At 39.9% G+C, this 22,198-nt stretch overlaps 1 protein-coding gene across 5 annotated transcripts in view; it reads left to right on the top strand.

Moving 5' to 3' along the window:
• The window catches only part of ARVCF (ARVCF delta catenin family member), a 285,157-nt gene that overhangs the window by 186,326 nt on the left and 76,633 nt on the right, over positions 1-22,198 (top strand). For all 5 annotated transcript variants that reach the window (XM_062631457.1, XM_062631456.1, XM_062631460.1 and 2 more), the window contains 2 exons: positions 7,818-8,425; positions 17,265-17,764. In XM_062631457.1, the coding sequence (XP_062487441.1) occupies positions 7,818-8,425; positions 17,265-17,764 (1,108 nt within the window). The remainder of the gene's footprint in view (positions 1-7,817; positions 8,426-17,264; positions 17,765-22,198) is intronic.

The following is a 22,198-nucleotide window of genomic DNA, read 5'->3' as shown; positions in this document are numbered from 1 at the left end:
ACACCACCACATGGAATGAAATAGTTTGTCTGAAATAGTTGTGCCACTGATAAAGCTGCATGTTTGTCATAACCTAAAAGGTGCGATTTTCTCCTCTGTGTGGTGTAGCTGCTATTTTTCCATCTTCCCCAAGAAAAGGACAGTTGCAGCTCCACAACAGGAATTGAATTTGCATATTGGAAAAGAACACTGAAAAAATGGTAACCCGAGAGCTACTGTTTCACTTCAAAGAGCAGAGCTTTCTTCTGTTGTTCATTCCAAGCAGTGGTGTGTGCAGAAAGGGGAAAGGGTGCATAGCTGTCTTGCTCTGCATTTGATTCAAATAATGCCACTGACTTCAACTCACTATCTGCATATGTTTCCTCATATTTTATTGCTAAAAAGACCGTATCTTGAAAAAATAATGAAAAGAAGAAAAATCCAGTTGTTCAGAAGTGATTCTGAAATGTCAAAACACAAATTTATTTGGCTTAGCCCTATCTCTGTCAGAAGAGCTGCTGTTAGTTTACTGAAGTGGTAGTTGTCTCTGAAACAGTTTTGTTGTGACTTTTCCTTGCTGTGATAATATGTCATTGATCTAACAGCTTATAACTATGAATTTGAGGTCAGATTTTATAATTATTTTTAATTACACTGGTCTTCAACTTGGTTTTGGTTTTGGTGGGAAATGTGTAAATGAGAAGTATTGTCACTGGGGTTTAGTAGCATCAGTTAAGTGTCCAGGACTTAATTAGTATTGGCTTACTATCACTTCTATTTGCCATAGTGTTTTCATAGGTTATGCTGCTGTATGCGAGAGCCTTACAGAGAAAATTAAGTTTCCTGGTATCTGTGTCCAGTGACAAAATTCTGACCTTGCTGCTCAGATGAGAACAGCAAAGGAAAGCATTTCTCTGGGATAAGAGAAGCAAACACATGTCCATTTGGATGCACTGTGCAGTAGTGTAGGGTCTTTACTGAGCCCAGAAATTGCTGTTCTGTCCTCCCAGATTAAAACAGAAAAGGGTGTGAAAGAACAGCCTTCAAGCCCCATGCAAATCTGGCCTTTGTTGTAATGTGCCGGTACTTCTTATCCTTCTAAAGGAGCACCATTTCCTGTTGTGGAGATCCTCGTATCTATCTTCAGTAATACCTAATCTGCTTACGGAGGCTAATATTTAAACTTGAGATTGTCGTGCTGTGTTCAGTCAGTAGTACTGGGGATAGCTTTATGCTCAGCCCTTTTATTTGTTCTCTGTTGATCAGTTAAGGTAGTCAGGACAGCATACAAATAAAGGCTTTAAAGCTCTGCATTGCTGTGCTTGCTCAAGGCCTTTTTGAGGAAGGGTTTAGAACCTATTTGTGCTACTTCTGTAGCTAGAAGATTCTACAGTGCCAGTCTCAATCTCCAGCATATTTGTTTTGCAAATAAACCGGCAGTGCAAGATGCTTCCTCCGACAGAGAGACCAGAGATGCTTTCCCAGTGTGTGTTTTCTTTTCTGGATGGCTTGTCACAGAGTGGTTGGGGTTGAAAGAGGCCTCTGGAGATCATCTAGTCCAGCCTTCCCAGCTAAAGCAGGTTCAGCTGGGGCAGGTTGCACAGGAACGCGTCCAGGCCCATTTTGAATGTCTCCAGAGAAGGAGACTCCACATCCCCTTGACAGCCTGCCCTGTGCTCTGTCACCCTCAAAGAAGTCTTTCCTCATAATCAGATGAAACTTCCTCTCTTTCAGTTTGTTTCTGTTGCCCCTTATCCTGTCACTGAGCACCACTGAAAAGAGGGATGCTGCAGTCCACTAACCATCTTCATAGCCTTCCTCTGGACCCCCTCTCCAGTAGTTCCTTGTCTGTTTTGAACTGGGGAGCTCAAAATTGGACACCGTACTTAATGCCATTTAGTATGCACTTTTTGATTGTTCAGAAGAAAATTGTCATTTATGCTAAATGCTGTGAATCTTTACTTACTGGAGTGTAATGCCTCTAAAATTCCAGCTCTTGAAATGAAGCAGAGCAAAGGCTACAGATGTGAAAGCTCCTGAATGCTGCTGTTTCTTTATTCCCCTTCCCCCATTGTTTGAAAACTGTAATTTATAGAGGTTATTCTCTCCAGTAGTATAGTAAGTAAACAACCTTATTCTAGAAGCATTGACAGTTTTCCTATGCTTTTCCTTGCATCTCTGAAGATGCCTGTAGCAGTGAGGCAGGAAGAAAGGCATAATGGAATTTAATATTTGACATATTTTAAATGGAGAACATCTGCCTTTTCAAAATGAGATACCTCTGAGTAATTTTCCCCAAACTGTTATTCTCTTAGTACTGTGTTAAGTCCCTACATAACGTTCACTGCGCAAAAGATGTAGCAGATAATGCTTCATTTCAACTTTATAAGCTCTCTGGAAGCGAAAGACCTATCATGCTACAACAGTGAAAGTCACCTTGGGGAGAGACTACCACTTCTTGCCTGTCAGCTGGAACACTGCCATGTGTTCAAGAGAGCCTGTTTGTAAGTGGCTCAAGAGAACTCAGAAAAGCAAATTAGGTGTGTGTTTTGCTTGTGTTAGTTTGCTTTTTTGCTTTCTTCAGGCACCTTTTATTTTTATCTTTGAAAGGCTAAAAGATTGGAGAGATTTAGGTCGCTTTCATTCGTTGCAAGTGGTGGCTTATGGTAACAAACTGCAAGATCAATCTGTATACAAAGCTGTTTAATTTGTAGTCCATCCATTTGTGCTTTCTAATACTCAGTATGACCAGATCTTTCCCAACAGTGATTAACTGCTGCTCCCACTTCCTAGTACCAGTGATGCAAAATTGCTTGTGACCAAAACTCTTCAGTTGTGATGGTGCCAGGTACCCCAAGCTGCAGTTCTTGAAACTTTGCAGAAAATTCAAATGAATTAGGTCATAGAGCAGGAATGGATCTCAAGCAAAGTCGAAGGCCTTTTCAAATATGAAACCTTAAGCTTAAAATTGAAGGGGAGAAATTTGAGCTGTTGTTTTGAAAACCTATGGGGTGAGTTCTTACACAGCATTTAATAGAAAGGTAATAGCTTCAACCTGCTTAGTCTGATAATTTTTACAGTCCATAGCTCAAAACTGAGCTCTCAGAAATGTCAGACTGCTTTATCCTTGTGCATTCCTTCTCATCTGTTTTCTATTTTATGACATAGTTTCAACAATTATTTTTTTTTCTCTGTCAGCTTTTGTAATGTACATAATTTATATTAAAAAAAATGGTGGGGAAGGCAAAACAAAACCAACCTCAATAACAAAATGGAAGGCAGTATTAAAGGTACTCATTAAGATGATTGCATTTGACTGTGATGGCCCACTTCAGCTGAAATCTTAGTACTCTGTCCTCCTCTTGTCTGAGCACTGTACGCTTTGAGACATCTACTAGAACCATCTGCACATGCATTCAGTAAGTCAAATCATTGGGTATTTTCATGTTTGGTCTCCCGTTCTTCAAGACAAGTAAAAAGATGAGGGACAGAAAAATACAGGTGTGTACATCTTTACTTTGTGTTCCTTTGACAAAGGTATTTCCAGAAATAGAATCAGTAAAAACCATTATCATGCATCCTGCAGGAGGATCATTTAACAGAATAATTGCTATCTGGGGGAAGAGAACCATGGATAGGTTCATAAACCTGAAATCTCCTTAAATTCTGGAGTGGGAGAGTGACAATGAAAGCTCTACTCTGCAGTCTCATAGGAGTTTGTTTGCAGAGGGCCTGAATCAGTCGATATGTTGGAACTTCTTTTTTTACTGTGGCCGAGACCTTAATATAGTTTACAGGGAGTAAAGAATTGCAAATATATTTTAAGCATACTCAACTTTTTCATAGGGAAGTAAATTGAAGATTTTGTGTGGTACTCTGTAGCATTGATACAATTGAACACCTTTGATTTGTAATTGGACTAAAAGACCTCTTTAAACAGGTTTTCTTTAAAGATGGGGAGTAAACAGAGGAAGTCAAATTAGACTTTCTCAAAGTAACTTGTATCTCTGAATTTTTCATTAGAGCATATCTGTAGTGAGGAGTTCATGTTAATAAATCTTTCTCAAGGTTGGATACATATGGAGGATCAGGTGTCTCTCAGACAAGACAGTCTGCTGGGACTCCCATTTGGAATAGCTTCCTTCTTTCTGGCTAATGCATCCATATTAAGCAAACCACAAAAATGCTGGGAGAGAAGATTACTGTGTTGTCAGCTGCTCAAGACTGCTCTGTTCTTTTTAAGAAATACAAGTGAAACATTCCCTTGAGCTGGATTTCCTGAAATGATGCTTGGTTTGTTGGGTTGTTTTGTTGTTTTTTTTGTTTTTTACTGCTTGGAAACCTAATAAATGGCCCTTCCTCTGTGTGTTGGCTAATTGCTTTCAAAAAGCTTCCCTTTATTGTCCTGCAGGCAACAAAGTCTATTTATCGCATGATAAATCTTCTATCTCAGTGCCTACCCCTGACAAATGATGCATGAGTACAAATATTCCCTCTCTCTCAAAATACAAGACTTGGTTTGATTGCCCCACCATAACACCTTTAGCATTAGTGAATGCTTTTATGCTATGAGAAATGTGTTCTTTAATGCTTCAGTGAAATGTTCCTTTTTATGTGTCTGACGGGGTTTTGGATTGCCCTGATTCTTTCTACTCGTTAATAGGCACAGCATTCAGAAAATAATAAAGGTGAAACTGTGCTAACATTGCAGACTTGTTCCTACATGTGCTGGCTGATGCTAAGTGTACCTTTTTGACTAGCCATAGCCATAGAAAGCTTGTCTGTGCTAGTCTTGAAGGCAGAAAAATAAGACAAATTGGGGAGAAAATTGCAAATGAATCTGCTGCATTCAACCATTCTGTGTTGTCATATAAAAAAAGTAATCTCTGTAAATAATCTATAGAGAGGATGGTGAAAAATGCAGTAAGGGGAACTGGTCATTATCCAGAATTGATTTTGCAAGTGTTCTGAAATTCTGCTTTTTTTTTTTTGTGTGTGTGTGTGTGTGTACACATACTGAATATTGGTAGAAAAATGTCCTTGCAATAAAATTTCTATGTTGTGTTTCCTCATTCTGTTTAACAATAACTGTGATTCTAAAAGAAAACCAACAGTCAAAACTGAGCAAGCATCCAGAATTGGCAGTAGGCTGCTGGGTGAAGACATGCAGCAGTGATGCCTCTTCTGCAAAGCCTTTGTCCAAGGATGCTGCAGGTCAAAGCTTGTTCCTCTTTTGTGCTACTGCTGCAGCCAGACATATGTAGCAGTAGGCATTTTTCATTGTCTGATCTTGACAAGTTTATGGAAAATTACACGACACACCATGTGTGCATGGCAATGTAGGCCTTGAAAAGCAAACCTCAGAATTACATTTAAAATATCTGACTCCTGTGGAATAGTGCTGAAAGAAAGGGGCTTTGAGCTCATGTGAGTGTGCTTCCTGGCATCTAGAAAGCTGCCTCTTTGTTCCTTCCTGAGCAAAAGTATTAATTTCTGATTCATCAGCTTGTTGAAGCACTACCTTACTTCCTGTTATTCCTGTTACTGGTTCCCAAATTCAAGAACACAATGGCCCAGCACTTTGCATCCAGTTTTGTTGTTGCTTTGCAAAGCTCTCGTATTTCAGGCCTGTGAAATGCTGTTTTTCTTACTCTTACAAGATCACTTATGAACATACTGTTTTGAATAAAACTACTGTTTCCTACTTCAGTAGGAGAATACTGAGCTGTGTTGCCTTCTGTATGTCCACCTCACAAAGAGCTACTGTAAGCTGTGCCAGCTCTCTCTTTTCTCTAAATGCTGTCTAGTTCTATAAATGCCATGACAGTGGTCATGCTGATAACTGAGTGGAAAGTACAAGTATTGTGTGCAGGTAATAAGCAAAAACAGCTGTTGAATTTTATATCATGAAATAAATGTTTAGTTTCTACTTTCCTTCCTTCTAGTTATAAAAATGTGTGCTTTTGAAACAAGGGAGAAAAGAAGGTTTGGAGGCATGGAAACTAATGTCTTTCCTGAGGTTTACCTGCTTACCTGGTTTTACCAAAGGAACTCCCTTTGGGTCGAAGAGGCAATTTCTTTGGCTCTGGCCCAAATTAGCTATGAAGGTTGTGTTGGTACCTGGCTATGCTTTATTTAGCATCATGATGCTGTTTAATTACTCTGATGGTGGAGAGCCATTTGTGCTGCTTTCAGTCTTGCAGGATTTCATTACTCCATTAGGCTGAAGTATCATTTTCTCACAGATGCCTCTAGGAAAAGAAATGCTGTTTGGGTGAATTTTTACTGTTTGGCGTTTCTATGTGAAAACATCTGGTTGGAGGACGTCTGGAGCCGCTTCAAGAGATGCACTCTAATTATTTTGTTTTAGCAGCGGCTTGGCTAATCTGGTGCCAATCTAAATGTTTAAATCAGAGGCTATAGGTCAAAATATCTATTTGGACTACACTAAGCAATCCAGGCATGCGTGTTATAGTTACTGTTTCTCTTGATGTATGCAGTTCAGTGCGTGGCTTACATGAAGAAATGTCATTTACCTTTAATGCTTTAGGAACCCAAAATGTCTCTTAACAATGTTGGTTTGTGTTCCTCCCTTCTCTTCGTATAATACTCTCTGGTGGCTTGATTCTGTCACTCATCCTTGTGGTGTGGTGTGTTGTTTTGTTGCTTGGTTGTCTTGTTGGTTGTTTTTTGTTGGTGGTGGCTTTAGTGGTGTTTGTTTGTTTGTTTTACAAAGTCAGCATTTACTAGGGTTAGGGTAACTTTTTTGTAGGTTAAAGTAACTTTATTAGGGTTAGGGCAACCAAGGGTAGATTGGCTTCTGCTGGGTTTGTATTCTCTCCAAAGGAGAGTGCTGGTCACTCTGGAAAACAGCACAGAAGATGATGGACACCACATAGCAACCGAAACAGAAGGTCCTTTGCTAGTTTGTAAATAGTGGCTTTTGTCCAGCACTGTTTTACGCAGATTATCAGACCTTTTCCCATGAAACCAGAACATTCTTGAAAGCTCTTGAGGTGTCTTTGTTCTTACCCTTTAGCAAAAAACCCTGAACATAAGGGCCTTCTGGACAGTAAACATTTCCAGTTTTCATCATTTCTAGGAAATAGAGTAATTTTGTGTTGAAATTAAATGTGATTTATAGGAAGAAAAGATAAAGATGTATTTGTCTGTAGACTTTTTTAATGTTTTAAACAAGTTTGTCTGGTCCAGTATGTTTAAGGTAGTTGCAGTTGCAAAAGCTCTGTGGCATTAGTGTTTGTTACTGCAAATTTGTTAGTCACCCAAAATTGGAATGACAGCTACCTGTTGGGCTTGTATGGTGATGATTGGATGTAAGCGTATGTTAAAAGAGAAAGTAGTTGTGCTGTCTAAAAGCTTGAAGTCCTAAATTTTTCTGTTTGAGATCATGGTTTCCTAAGTATTACTGCCAAATCTGAGCAAGTTACACATCAGTACAAATTATCCAAATCAGGCAGGGACATGTAACTGTATTTCTGTCAAACTAGAGGTGGTGATGTGGTATTTGTGCTGATAGTGAGAGGACAGGCTGTGGCTTCTCGACATTTTGAAGTTTGCTCTAGGAAAGATACCTCCTGAAAACCTTTTGGGCAAATATGAACTGGTGAGATGACTTTGCACTGCTTGCACACACTGTCGCATGGCTGCAATGGTTTTGATTTGCAAGAGTCCCAGAGTGCACTCAGCTCTGGCTCCGTGACCTGTCTTTTATGCTTTGTGATTCTCTCTCCCGGTTTTACTGTTCCAGTTCACTGTATGTCTCAGCATGTTGTGCAGCAAGGAGAAAATTAACCTGTTTGTTTGCTGTTTCTTCACAGGTTACCAAAATGGTCAAAACAGTCACCACCAGAACAGTCCGTCAGGTGCCACTTGGGCCTGATGGCCTGCCATCAATGGATGGCTCGTCTCCCATGGGCAGCTACACAGATTCAATAGACAGAAGGTACATGAAGAATGGGGAGCGGTACATTACACCACAAGCATCATCCACGTTAAACAGATCTTACAACAGCTACAATGATTCGTACCCTGACAGTCATGAGGGTCAGTATCGTCCTTATATTGGCCATGATGGTTATGGAGATCTATCTGATAACTACGGCAGCTTGTCTCGTGGTGTCAACTACCGTCCTCGCTATGCCTACATGCCAGGAAACAGTTATAGGCCAGATGATGGTAGCTTCACTTTGCCAAGCAGAAGGGATAACTATGGTCCAGTTGCCCAGCCTCAGGTGCCAGTGGGTAGCAACGTTGACTTGAACCGCTCCCAGCCAGAACGCTTCCAGCCAGAGCCCTATGGACTGGAAGATGATAACCGCAGCCTTGGAGTCGATGATGAAGGATATGAACTGGACCCTGATTATTCCACTGTGAACCGGAGGACATCTGCAGGTGTGCCAGAGAGAGGAAGACCTCACAAAGGAAGGTAAAATCCATTTATTTTTTATAATGCAGCTCTTTTTTGCTTATTTGAACTCTTAATGGTCTGGTAAGTTCTGGAATTACTTGAAAGAAAAACAGGTAGAACCTGTAGTTTTGTTAGCCCATAAATGACTGTAAAACACACATGAAATTCAGAAGGGAGTGAGAGCAGTGATCAGGATCCTTTGCACTGTGTTTCTGGGCTCATTAGTTTAGGTTAAATTTACAAAGAAAGAGATGTAACTTGGCTCTCTCCTACAAGATCATTTTTCCTTTCTTCTAAGGAACAGTTGAGACTACATTGTGTTGTCCCGAAGACATCCCACACTAGCAAGGTGAAAAGAGAGATTTGTAATCTGTGAGACTTCTGACAGGTCTGGTTATGTGCACATCCGACAGACATTCTGAACAGCTGGTTGGGGTTCCAGAGAAGCTGATACCTGGTGTTGAAGGGATGCCTTGTTGGATAAAAGCTGTCTTGTGAGGTATTTGACAGCCTCAGCTCCTGATCCTCTGCTAACCGCACACCCTCAGCTGCAAGTAGTGCAGTACAACCATTTCAGTCCAAGTTGAGCTGAACCTCACTGAAGTATTTAGACATTTTGTAAGACCAGATCATTATTTTGTCTTGTGCCTACATGAAGGGGAGATAAAAGTATCTGTTCTGCACTTAATGTAACTTCATTTGTGACCAGTCACAAATCACATCTGGTTCAGTCCCCTTTCCAAGGGATGTTCTATTTTATGCCATATTTTCTGTTTTTAGTTGTTTATACTTGGCTTGCAGCTGTCAGCTTTTGCTCTCTTCTTGGGAAGAGAGGCTTATTACTCCACTGAAAGTCATTTTCTGAATATGAACCTGAAAAACTTGTATATTCTCCCAGCAGTGTACAAACTTTTGTATGTTTACATGAAGTCATGTCCTCATGATTCATGTTTTGATGTGGAATTAGTTCTCATTATTTTCCTTTTAATTTAGTTTCCAGAGCTATAAAGAGTCTGTCACCTATCTGCCCCTGTGCGTGTAGATGTTCTTTGGATTTAACACTTCTGACTGAAGCCTTCACTTCATCAGCAGTAATTCTTGGGATTTGGGTAGGCCCTTTCACTCTTGTCTTGGAGTGCTCCTACTTGGGCATGCTATGTCTTTTATGATTCCTTCCCTACTTTCATAGATCTGTCTTCCTTCACATTTCTGGAAGTTCAGTGGAATCAGGCACCTGCAAATCGTCATCTACTTTGAAAGAAAAAAAAAAGAGAGAAAAGGTATCATAGAATGAATCGTAGAATAGTTTAGGTTGGAAGGGACATTAAAGCTCATCTAGTTCCTAACCCCTGCCACAGGCAGAGACACCTTCCACTAGACCAGGTTGCTGAAGCCCCATCCAACCTGGCCTTGAATACTGCTAGGGATGGAGTATCAGGGCATAACTCCCAGAACATCCTTGTGACATCTTTGATCTTACAAGCTTGCCAACTAGTGGAACCCCATCACATGACATAAACATATTAGCGTTTTATGGGGCAAAAGGGAATACCTGCAGCCAGTAGGTGCCAAAATACTGCTCAGTCTATCAGACCCTATTTGCTGTTCCCCTGCATCTACTCAAGTTTACAGTTCTTGTTAAAAGCAGTCAGGTAGCAGTGCTTTTAAATGTTTATTAATGTTTTTCAAACTAGGCATGATGAATAATTAAATGTATTCTTAGAACGTACCCATTTGCATTTTTAAGGTTTTGTTTGGTTTAAACATGCCTTTGATTTATTGTTCCTTGCAGTTTGGATAGGGCCAATTTACAATTTTTGGTTTAGGTTTCTTTTATTGTGAGGGTTTTTCCCATATTAAATACGATCAAGAAGCTTTGACAAGTAATTAGCCTGACTGTGGCAGCAAAATTCAGCTGGTGAGAACATAAGAAGATTGTATGAGGGGCTTCTTCATAAGTAGTTAATTTTTGACATTTCAAAGAAATACTTGAACAATTCAAAAAACCTGCATTTCAGATATGCTACTGATCTGCAAGGAACTGAAGACTACAAATAGTGCTTTGTACTAGGTGAGGGTAATTACTACTTGATTATTCCTTTCGACGTTTTTTAAAATAAGTTATTCCTTGGAAAATGACTAAATGAGTGTGATAAATTGATAGCACCTTTGATTTCAAAAAGTTTGTATGTGTAGAGTGAGTATAACAGCACTGTTAGAAGCTTTTCCACATCGCACGTCTTTCAGCTTGGACATCTTCCTTGCACCACAAACAGGCTTCTCTTGGCTTTCTGCAAAAACTGTATTCTCCCATTTTCTTCCCAGTAAGTGCTGCCCTCATTTGTTAACAAAGGTAGAATAAGGATCCTGGCTGTTGGTTCCTAGTTTTGATGCTTTTCTCTCTGAGGGGACTGAATGGAGGCTTCTTATCTGAATCTGTGGTAGTGCATCTCACCCCATGTGATAAATAGGCCATGCAGCTGTGTCTGGAGGGGATCCTGGTCAAGGGGATTTCTAGTAAGATTATTCATTCAATCCCTTGCATGCTCCATTTGATCACAGAAATAAATATGTATTGTGCTTTCCTTCTGTCATCACCAGCTTCATTTTAAGCTACTTATATTTCATTTTAAATTTGGGAAAGAATGTGCCTCCTCACAAACATCTACAGATCCAGGTATCTGCACAAAGGCAGATATTCTCTGTTGGCTCCCCAGTGCTTGTGGCTGGGTTTGCTTCTTCTTTTCTTTTACACTCAGTTACTGATGTAAGATGTATTATTTTCTGCAGCAGTACCTGGCACTTGATGTTCTGTTCTTCAGCGTGTTGCTCTGGTTTGGTTTATGTCAGATTGCATAATAAATTGGAGTGAGAGACATTTCAATAATAGTTATTTAGTATTACTCAAATTAACTTGTGAAGCTATTTAAACATCTTTAATTGAATTTATGTCCTTTTTTCTTCAAATGGTAGGTTGCCTTTATTAAATCAGGAGGGTTTTTATTATAGTATTTAAAAATACGTAGTCTTATGGTGTTGCAAGGTGGTTTATATACACTCCTTTTTGAAAGAGAATTAGGAAGTACAGAATATGTTTCATGCACAAATCCCATTCCTACTATTATTGAAATATTTTTAATCATTAAATTGGAGTTAACACAGATCAGAAAAAAATGGCAAGTCATAATTCATCTTACTTTTAAAATTTATCTTCTGTTCAACTTCTTATTTCTTGCCTCTGTGACAATTTATTTCCTGAGTGGATCACTAGAGTTTGCACTTGTACTGGCATTCATGGGACTTCCCCCCCCCCCCCCCCCAAAAAAAAAGCCTGGAGCAGCTATTGCCAGTGTTACTGTTCCAGACTAGACAGGATATGCATTTTTAATGGTAACTAAATCAACAACAAAACAGTTTTCTGTTGTTACATTTTCAGTGGCAGAAGCCTGATCTCAGAGGCTGAGACTATATTTGGTTGTCACTTGATGGTCCAAATTATTATTACCAGGAAACAAGCCAAATTTACGCTTAAGTAACAGTAGGTCCCTTGCTTCTGTTATGTATAGACAGTGTGAGAGTATTGCTATCACATATGTATTAGTCACATTCTACTTCTGGTGTATTTTTTCAGTCTAGAATATGAAGGTTTACATTTGTAAATGTACTTTCAGTCAGCACTTCTGACCTAACTTCACCCGTTCCAAGAGTGGTCTCACCACAGCACCCATCCTTAGTTCTTTCTGTAGACAGACTTCTTGTTTAATGCCCAACCGTTAAGTGTAATACTAGGATATAGGCAACATTGGGATGTTGTCTGTGTTGGGGCAGGAGTGTATGGACATGCCTGGGCAGAACGGGGTGAAGCAAAATAAAAATGCAGTCAGTTTAGAAAAGGTGGGTTTTTTCTGAGACTTCTCCTTAGGTCTCAGTTTGTTGAGCTGGTAGCAGAAGACTGGCATGTGGTTGAATTTCATGTGGCAGGAGGTAACATGAGTCAGCTCATCCATTAGCAGCTTTCAAGGGAATTTTGGTGGTTGCCTGTACAGCCCATAACTCAGACTTGTCTCAGCAGAGGATCCAGTCCAGTTTTGAAATCCTGTTGTGTGCCATCCTGTCAGGGAATAGAGGCTGGCAAAAGTAGAACCTCATTCTGCAAAGTCTTTGGATTTCCTCTTCAGTTTCTGGCACAAGGTTCCCTACTGAAATCCCAAGCCTTTCTGGTCTTTTATCCTAAGCAGACACCAGCTGCAAATTGTGATGAATGTAACACTTATATAAATCGTTGAGGATTAAATGTGTAAATCCTTCACCTGTTCACTTAAATTTGCCTATGTTGAATCCATGAGGAAGGTAATAAATCTGTAGCTCTCTTCCGATTTTTATCTATGCTAGGATGTGTTTTTATCAGTTCCCTAAGACAGGTGATTAGTGAGACCCATGGCATCCTGAAAACTCAGCTGCCTTGCTACAAACAGATGGAAGGCAAGATGTTTGTAGTCAGCAACTCTGGCATACTACCAGATCTCTTCAGTCCCGAGCGTAAAGAGCTCTTGGCTGCCTCAGCACAGATGACTGTATCTCCTGAAGCTCTCATTAGTCGTTCTGAATCAAGTGCCTTTCCCTTCCAGTGTACCTGCTTTGCTGGTATGAAGGGAAAAAAATGCATTTGGCCTCCACCAGTCCGGCTCAGGATGCTTTCTTTACCCTCTCTGTGTGTAAATGTGTTGCTGATTTTATTCATTTTACTTCAGAAACTGTGTTTAACTCCCAAATAGGTGCATGCCTTTGATTTCTTTGCTCTTTGCATAGTCTGTGCTTCCCTGTTCCCAAGCCCCCTGTTAAATGAGAGGAGCTGGGACTTGATCTGGGCCAGACTGTCTTCATTCACATGGAGAGAGGGGGTCTGTCTGCCAAGGCTACCGAAGGCCTTGTGGTAGTTCTGCATTGCACTGTCTGGTCAGGTATTTTGCTCCTTTGCAGATGATCTGTTTCGTTAAACTGCCTCCCCTCAGTGCTGTTAAGCGATGGTAAAGCTGGTATTTAGAGCTTTCCTTCTCCAGATTTGATCACTGTATTGAGTCATGTGAACCTGAATTGGTGTGATGAGGTACTTGCCTTCACTGAGCTTTCATGTACAGCTCTTGAGTTCGCACCAGGATCTCACAGTTTCTAGATAATTATTGAGGATCTTGAAGGGTCAAGTGTCCAGGTGTTACATTTGCTGCCAGGTAAACACTGGTGTTTGTTACTGGTGCATTAAACCAGTGCTCTTGACATTGTTTCATCTTACAGGGTATGTTGGATCTGACCTGCGTGGGCTTATTTCTGCAGTAGTGCTTCTTGTGCTCATCCTTTCTCCACAGATACTTAAGAGACACTCTTGTTTCAAAGTACATGTCTTTGTGTACCAAAACAGCTGTGTTGTCTAATCCTGTTTTTTCCACTAAGGAGATGGTCCAGCAGAATGAGGTTGAGATTGGTGGGAACAGAGTTGTAAGTGAATGGTTCATGTAAGAATGGAACTGTACAAAAATGCCAACAGTTGTTGAGTCATTTATGGTTCAGGGTTTGTTTCCTTGAGGATGCTTTACTTCTGTGGGGTTGGGGCCAGCAGTACGTGCTGTGGGCAGCACTTTACCACAGAACAGTAGCTGGTGGGTTCTGAGCAGGGCTGCCTTCCCCATGACCACCTTCATAGTTATCCTAAACCATCCTAAATGCAGCTGTCTGTACCTACAGCATGCGGAATTGCAACCTCTTCCCTGCAGCAGGAAGCTCTCAGCATTTTCCCTTATCTTCTTCTACCCCAGCTCCATGTCCTGGGGATTACACCAGAGAGCGATCATTAAAGGCAAGTATCATCAAAGCCTGTTGGCTGTCTTTGGTGCATCAGTAGCTTTGTATTGGAATAATGGAAGAAAAAGCTCTCTTTTTTAACAAAAAGAAATTGTTAGAATAAGTAGCAAGTTGGGATGTGATTTTTTTTTTTTTTTCTTTTGTAACTGGTTATTCAAATATTCACACTTATATTTAATAACTATTGTAGACAATTAAAAGTTACTGTTGTTGGTACTAGAGTTATGTAGTGCTCTCTCCTGTCATGAGTTTTGCAGTTTAAAGTCCTAACAAGTTTCATTTTAGGCAAATGTGATGAAACCAAGGAGCTTTGTGTGGCTCACAGGAGAGGAATCAACATGAGGAAGATGGACTCATCTGTGTGGTTCTGTTTGGAAGGCTTCATGGAAATAGTGCAAACAAACTGCATCCCAAGACAGTAATTATCTTTGTGTATTTGCATGGCCAAGAAGGAGAGAGAAACTTAATTATGCAGGTGTAACTGAGGTGGTGTACAGTTTCTTGTGAGCAGCTCAGAGGGGCTGAGGTGTGTTGAACTGCCAGTTAGCAAGTCAAGCAAGCAAGAGCTGTGTAGGGGGTGGTTATTGAAATTAATCTTCTGCTACTTTTATGCAGTCAGTAAGAATTTAGCTTGAAAGAATTTAACATGAGGATGAGCTTGAGAACAGAGATTTTGCTGTAGTTTTAAAGCTGGTTTTCCCAAATTTATATATGTAAACCCAGAATTTTGTTTGAAGAGTAGTTAAGGGGTTTGTTATTACCTCTGCCCTGTGTATATGCTCAAGAGTAAATGTTTTCAGTGTTGTTACTTTCTTCTTGGAGTGATGGAAACAGCTTTGTTCTGTAAGGGAAAATACAACAGCTGTCCAGACATTGTAAATTACTGTGTACTGAATTATACATACACAAATAACTGCATTGATAAAAGGATTTCTTCAGATTCATTCTGAGTTTTGGATACTGGCCCATTTTTTCCTTTCATTCAGCTTATGGTTTAGAGCAGCAATTAAAGCAACTTAAAGTCAGCAGAGGTGCTTTTAACATTAAAAGCATTAATTGTACAAGATTCAATTCAGTCTCCACCTCCAGTTGCTCCTCTCCCCAGAGTCTCGTTTAATTAGCAGTCCCTTCAGGATAACAGCAAGCTCCATTTTCTTTCTGAGTTCTAATGGTCTACACTTTGTTCAAAATGACATCAGAAATTGTTCAGTAACATCAGTCAATGATTAAAATGAAAGCTTAAAGAATCATTTTGTAGCAATTAAAACTACTTGCTTGACTGAGATTAGCTGCTATCTTAGTATTGTAGTTACCTGTCCAGGAAAAGAAGAGTAAGGCAAAAAGCTGCTGCTGTTTATATATATGAATGATGTCAGTTTACATTTGTATCAGTTAAGAGCGGTATTAGAGGGAAAGGAGGATGAAGAAGAAAAGTCTTCCAGACTGAGGTTTAAAACAGTGGGATTAAATAGAAATTTGATTCAGCTCCCCAGTGGGTCACTTCAGCTCTTCATCCCTCTCAGCCAGGTTGGCAAGCTGGTGTGAACCTTTGGGGCAGAGCCTGAGAGAGAATTGACTGCAAAGCTGAAAGTGTTTTGGAAGTTTGTAACTGTGAGGTGCAGGTTGCCTTATTTGCCCTGGGGGCTTATTCACATATGAAACTGAAGAGTTTGTGACCAGTGGTTCACTGTGCACAAGCTTCAGATTTCCTTTTGTTCTTCTAAGGATTTATGTGTTGTCTCACCGCACGTGCACTGAAGCTCCTCTGCAAGAGCTCTGCATGTTCTGAAGGATGAAAGGTGTCACTTTGAATAAAGGATGAAGTATATCAGTGAACCTCAAAAAACAAATGTTAAAGCTGTAAATGCCTTTCCTTACAAATCTCCTGCACAAATGTTCTGTCTATTGTAGGAAGTGATCAGAGGGGGTGGGGATATTTTTCTGAAGGTTGCAGATTATAGTTGAAGAGGTGGTTGCTAAAGAAAAAGAATATTTGTCAAGTACTGGTTTAGTTATTTATTTTTAAGAATATGGATGTTTGTCATGTGACAATCAACTGTCTTGATTGTAACTTTGCCCTTTGTGTGAACTAGGACAGTAATACCTAAATATGTGTTAGCTGGTTGTGTCTGATCTTACTTCAGTTACACACAGCAAATTATGGCACAAGAAGACGGATGCCATTCATTCTAATGCTGTAAATGATCTTAAGAGTATTAGGTTCTTAAGATCATTTACTTGAGTGATCCAGGTTAGTTGCTGATCTGGGGAGGAAAGCTCAGAGTACTGGACTTTGTTTGCATGTACAGCAAATTACTTTGATGTTAAAAGTTGGATATAGGCCTCTTGACCAACAGCCTTTTACATGTATTCTGAATTACTCTGTACAAGATAGACTTTTATTACATGCTTGGATTCAGAACTTAAGTTTTACATCACCTTTGACACTGTTATATATATTGATGAGTTCAGTATGCTTGGGTGAGCATCAATGTTGAAATGTAGTGGAACTTCTCAGACTTGCTGAAAAGTGTCTGTGGTCTCTGCCCAGGCCTTGAATGCGTTTAATTACAGCTTTAGTTGGTTGCAGAAGTAGCGGCAATAATGAAGCTCGGTGTTTCCTAGTAAATGTAATCCAGCTCTATCATAATTGTTTTGCTAAGTGACCAAAATGAAAGCAATCTGCTTGATGACTTGCAGTCCCTGTCATCATTTCATTGCCAGCCAGCCAGACACTGTGCCCATTGCTGTCCCATCACCACTTCATTCTCAGCTATGGTTATTTTTCAAGTTACTATTTGAAATCGTAAATATGCTGCCCCTAATGATAATTGTGATATTAAAAGAGTTGCTCATAGCTGAAATCTCCATACATAAAATCATAGAATGGTTTGGGTTGGAAGGGACCTTAAAGATCATCTACAGACTCAGAGGTACAGAGTGTTTAAATGTGCTTTTCCCCCCCCCTTTTTCTTTCTTTTGGGATTGTTGCTTCTTACAGGGGCTACGATGACCCCATTGAGACAGAGATGGTTGAAGAGAGAATACCTTACCTCCATGGTGGCTACGCAGCACCGTTGGCCCAGCCAGAGAGAGGAAGCATGGCTAGTATTGACCGCCTGGGGAAACGCTCCCCCTCTATTGACAGCATTCGTAAAGACCCCAGGTGGAGGGACCCTGACCTCCCTGAAGTGATTGCCATGCTCAGCCACCCTATTGATCCAGTCAAGTCTAACGCCGCAGCCTATTTGCAGCACTTATGCTACGAGAATGATAAAATCAAAAAGGACGTGAGGCACCTCAAAGGGATACCTATCTTGGTGGGTCTCCTTGATCATCCAAAGCCAGAGGTCCATCGTAAAGCCTGTGGGGCTCTCAGAAACATCTCCTATGGGAAGGATAATGAAAACAAGGTGGCTATAAAGAACTGTGATGGGATCCCTGCATTGATCAGACTATTGCGAAAAACAAATGACATGGAAGTCAGAGAGCTAATTACAGGTCAGTGTCTGTAGTTTCTTTAATGAATTATTCTTTAGAGGGGTTCTCTCAGCTTCAGGAACAAGAATTTCTGGAAATTAGAGCACTGGAGGAAAATGTGGATCACTGGCTGTGGCTATTTCTTTAGCTGCACAATGTTTGTGGTGTCAGAAAGCCTAAAGCAAATGTGCGCTTCAGGAGGAAATCAAGATCGTCTGTGTAGGTAGCACACTTGGTTTTCCCTGGCTGCTGAGAGATGGATGGTGCATCTTGGATGTAGCATGCAAATGCATGTGGCTGAGTTACTGAAGCTTAAATGAGTTATAGCAACTTCATTGACAGGTAATTTGTAGTGCACTTGCCCCTGGTGTGTTATAATCATAGGGTAAATTATGCTAATCTAAAACTTCCCATTAATCTCTTATAAAACAATCCTGCTGCCATGTCCCACTACTTTGTATTGATGGAATGGTCAGTCTCCTCAGGAACACTTCCAGCTTCGGTGCTGTGGACTTTGAAGCTGTACGTAAAGTTGCTGTACATAAAGTTGCAGCACTTGAGTTGGAAAACGCGGATTTTAAGGAACAGAGTCTGCTCTTAGATGCTCTGGGTACAGGGTTGGTTTATTGTAGTAATTGTAAAAGGGAGAATTACTTTTTGAAGTTACTGAGTTCATGCACACTTTGCAGAGAGTTTTCAATTACTTATAAGTCCATTATTCAACCTGTTTTTTATTTGAACTTAGTTTTGGACATCAGCCAAAGAGAGTAATAAAGTATATGCCAAGTTTCCAAGTTCAGCCATTAAATGGAATAGGGTGAAAAAGTATGGCAGTTCTTAAACTAAGGACAAATATATTGTTCTTCAGTCTCCCATAACTCATGAGGATTGAAATGGATTTCCTTTTCTCTTCTCAGAAGCTACAAGGGATGTTTGGATGGAGACCAGGGCAGTTGCAATGAATTTCAGTGCCAGAACAGAATTTTTCAGAAAGTTTTGTGTGAAAATGATTCCAGGGCTGAAACTGTTCAGCCTGATATTATCAGTGTTGGATTCTTCAGCAGATCCTACCGCAAACATGGATTAAGCCATTAGAAGTAAACATCATAATTCTGTAATTGCCTCAAAAAATTATAGCAAGCTTTTACTGGTAATCATAATTCTTTGAGGCCTTGGGTGTTCCAACTGTTCTTCCCCAGGCATTATAGGAGATTTAGCAAACTGTGTCTAAATATACAGTGTAGAAATCAGCAGGGGTGTTTCACCAGCTCACTAGAAAAGTCTGTTTTGTCAAAGAACCTCTAAGTAGTGTGTTGATTGTGCTCTGATTTCTGTCTATGCTTTGTCTTTTAACATGGAAACTCTGTAGGTAGTAGTTATATTCCATTTGTTGCACTCATTCAGTATGATGGCTGACTTAAAGTTTTTATTTAAAGAAAAATTATCTGTTTATCTACTGTTCTGGTTTACTCAAAACTTGTTTCTGGAGTTCTGGGATTCGATCCCAGATTCGATCTATAATTTACTGTGAAGGAATATCATTATAACACTAAGTGGTAATCAGTCACTTGAGATGGGCAAAACCAAACTGGATATTTTCCCTTTTCACACTAAATGGTGATTGCTTGGATTTCTATTTGATTGATTAGTTTTACAGTTCAAATGCATTTTATTTGATAGTAGTTTCTGTTAATTAAATGTAGTATTTTTATTCTAATACGGTTTTTGCTATTTAAAGCTCTTCATTTCCCCTAAGAAACACCAGGAATACTAAGGGTATTAACCTAAACAGATGTCCAGCAACAGATGATGTGCATTTAATCTCTGCCTAACCAGGAATAATTTCATTCCACTTCTAAAATGATACCATTCAGATCCGGTGTGCGACATTCAAGTGTCAATATAGAAGAGTATTCCAGCAATCTCTCTGTGACTGGGACTGGTGTACTTGCAGTCAGTGATCAAAGCCCCAGCTGATAATGTGGAATTGTCCATATGAAAAATGAGCTGCAGAAGTCAGCAGAGAAACAAGAGCCAACTTGAAGTACAAAGAGAGCATCCAGCCAGGACTGATACAAAAGGACTGTGTTTTGCAGCCTCAGAAAATTCAGATCTCAATTCTGGTGTTCTCATGGTAGAAATCTTGACCTTCTACCTGGGTACTTTTCCCTAGTGATAAACCAATGTTTGCCTTTGCCATAAAAGTTCTACATTCTGTCTGGAGTGAAATCTGTGAGGAGGCAGATAAAACAACAGCATACTGGGTTTGCTTGTTTATTTCTTTTAACAGGCTGCAAATTCAAGTTTGGTACGCATTGACTTTTATATAGTTTAATATTTCTGTAACTCAGTACTAGCTGCTGTGGGAAAGCTGAATTGTAATCATCAACTGATCATTCTAGGTGTGGACAAATGATAAAATAATCCTACTTTCCAAAGAGATTTAAGTACTTTGAAGAGATTTAAATACTTCAGATGTCCAAATTCAGGAACATTTCCAGTCTTGAAGTTTTGCTTCTCTGGGTGTTGGACACTGCCTGCCTGCCGGATGGGGTACACTGAACATTACAAGACGTTATTTGCAGCGGGAGAGGGTGCTTCCTGGCAAAAGAGAGCATCAGTCTCATCTAATTTGAGAGTCAAAGCTTTGGCTTTAATACTGCTCCATGGCTTCTCATTTGCTTGGTAATCTGACACAGCAGCCACAGCTGTCTAGAACAGTATGAGTGAGGCCAGCCAGCTGGGCCTGGTCAGTGGGTTAATGGAGTGGGAAAACAGCCACATCAATATGTTAAAAATGCGTAAGAGGTAGATGCAGTGGCAGTGGAGCATGAGGTGAGGAATCAGATTTGTGATGCTCAGTGATGAATGAGTGAGACTTGGTGTGTCAGAAGTGCATTCACTTGACTGCTTCCCAGGATATGTTTGGAAAACACAAAGTGGACACGTATTGACATGCAATTTTGGAAGCATGCTGAGTATACCAGTACGGCACTACTGCCGGATTAAGCAAGTGTGTAGCTTCTTCTTTTCAGATAGCACTGGGTTTAGCAGAATTTGAGAACCTTCTCTGGGTTAATGCCATCTCTGCTTTACCAGATGTTCTTGATGTATCTGCAGATGGCACTGTGAAACATGATGTCCCTCAAGGTAAGGCAGATACATGAGGCATGTAAAAATACCTTCAAAACTCAAGATACATTCATAAAATAACACAGATCTCATTTTAATTTCCTTTTAAAGTGTAGAGTTAGAAAACGTTTCCCATCCACTGCACTGAGAAAAGCGTGATTTAGCCGTTAGTGTTCATAGGTAAATAATGAGTACAGTTGTGATGAGAAATACTCCACAAAATTCTTCCTTGCATCCCTTTCTAGTCTTGGAAATGTACTGCTGGGTTTTCAGTGGCTCACTTTCTTAAGAAGCAGAGAGAAATGAGGATTAAGCTGATAAAGAATTAAATCTGTTCTGATAGCAAAAGCTGCAAAAATTTTATCTTGAGTGATAAGGTTTTTTTTTTGTGGAGGAAATATTCCAGTCAGATATGCAAGACCAAAATTCTATTACGTTCTTTGAAAAGCAGTCAGAAGTTGGGAGCTTTGATGAATAACTCTTTTCTTCGTGAGAACATTGAAAGTAATTTTGTTGTTTAACATCATTGCACTGATTTTTGAGTAGTGCAGAACGTGATTTTCCTGATGCTGCATGTTGCAAACTGGTTTTAATTTAAAAATGATTGACCTTCAATATGCTCTGCAGAGGAAATATTTTGATTTAATACAGTAATAAAAACTTACAGATTGGTGACCTTACTCAGAATTCACACCTGGGCATTTATGTGTGCTAAGATCTTGTCAGCTAATTGGACACTAACTGCTCTTTGAAGTACCATGCTGTCTTGAACTTTCTGATCACAGATGAGCTTACTCCTTCCATTTTCTGATAGAAGGCTTGTCAGAAGAAGGTTCCTTTTCATGGTGTATTCTGTAAGAGAGTAGTTCATGTTGAGGTTCTTGCCCACTAAACTTGAAGAAACACAGCTCCAATCTTCAGGACTTAGAATGATACAAACAAGTCTGTCAAACAGATCCATACAGGAGCAACATGCGATAAGTCCTCAATGGTTATTATGCAAAGCACTTAATTTTTTCCAAATGATAAACATTTGGTATGGACCACAGATAAAAAATTTAACAGCTTCTGATTTCTCGGTGACATTGGATTTTTGCAAGTAAGCAAGCACGGCATGAAAAGATTTCCCTTGGATTTCAGAAGGTAATAGCATGTATGTTAGACCTCATAGCAGCTTTCCAGTATCTGAAGGGGGCCTATAGGGATGATGGGGAGGGACTCCTTCATTACAGACTGTAGTGACAGGACAAGAGGTAACGGGTTAAAACTTAAACTGGGGAAGTTTAGATTGAATATAAGGAGGAAATTCTTTCCTTTTAGGTG

This window comes from Pezoporus occidentalis, unplaced genomic scaffold, assembly GCF_034315485.1.
Source record: "Pezoporus occidentalis ecotype Australia unplaced genomic scaffold, CSIRO_AGI_Poc_V1 ctg37, whole genome shotgun sequence".
Lineage (NCBI taxonomy): Eukaryota > Metazoa > Chordata > Aves > Psittaciformes > Psittacidae > Pezoporus > Pezoporus occidentalis.
Note: the sequence above shows the minus strand (reverse complement) of the source record. Positions and strands in the feature narration are given on the sequence as shown.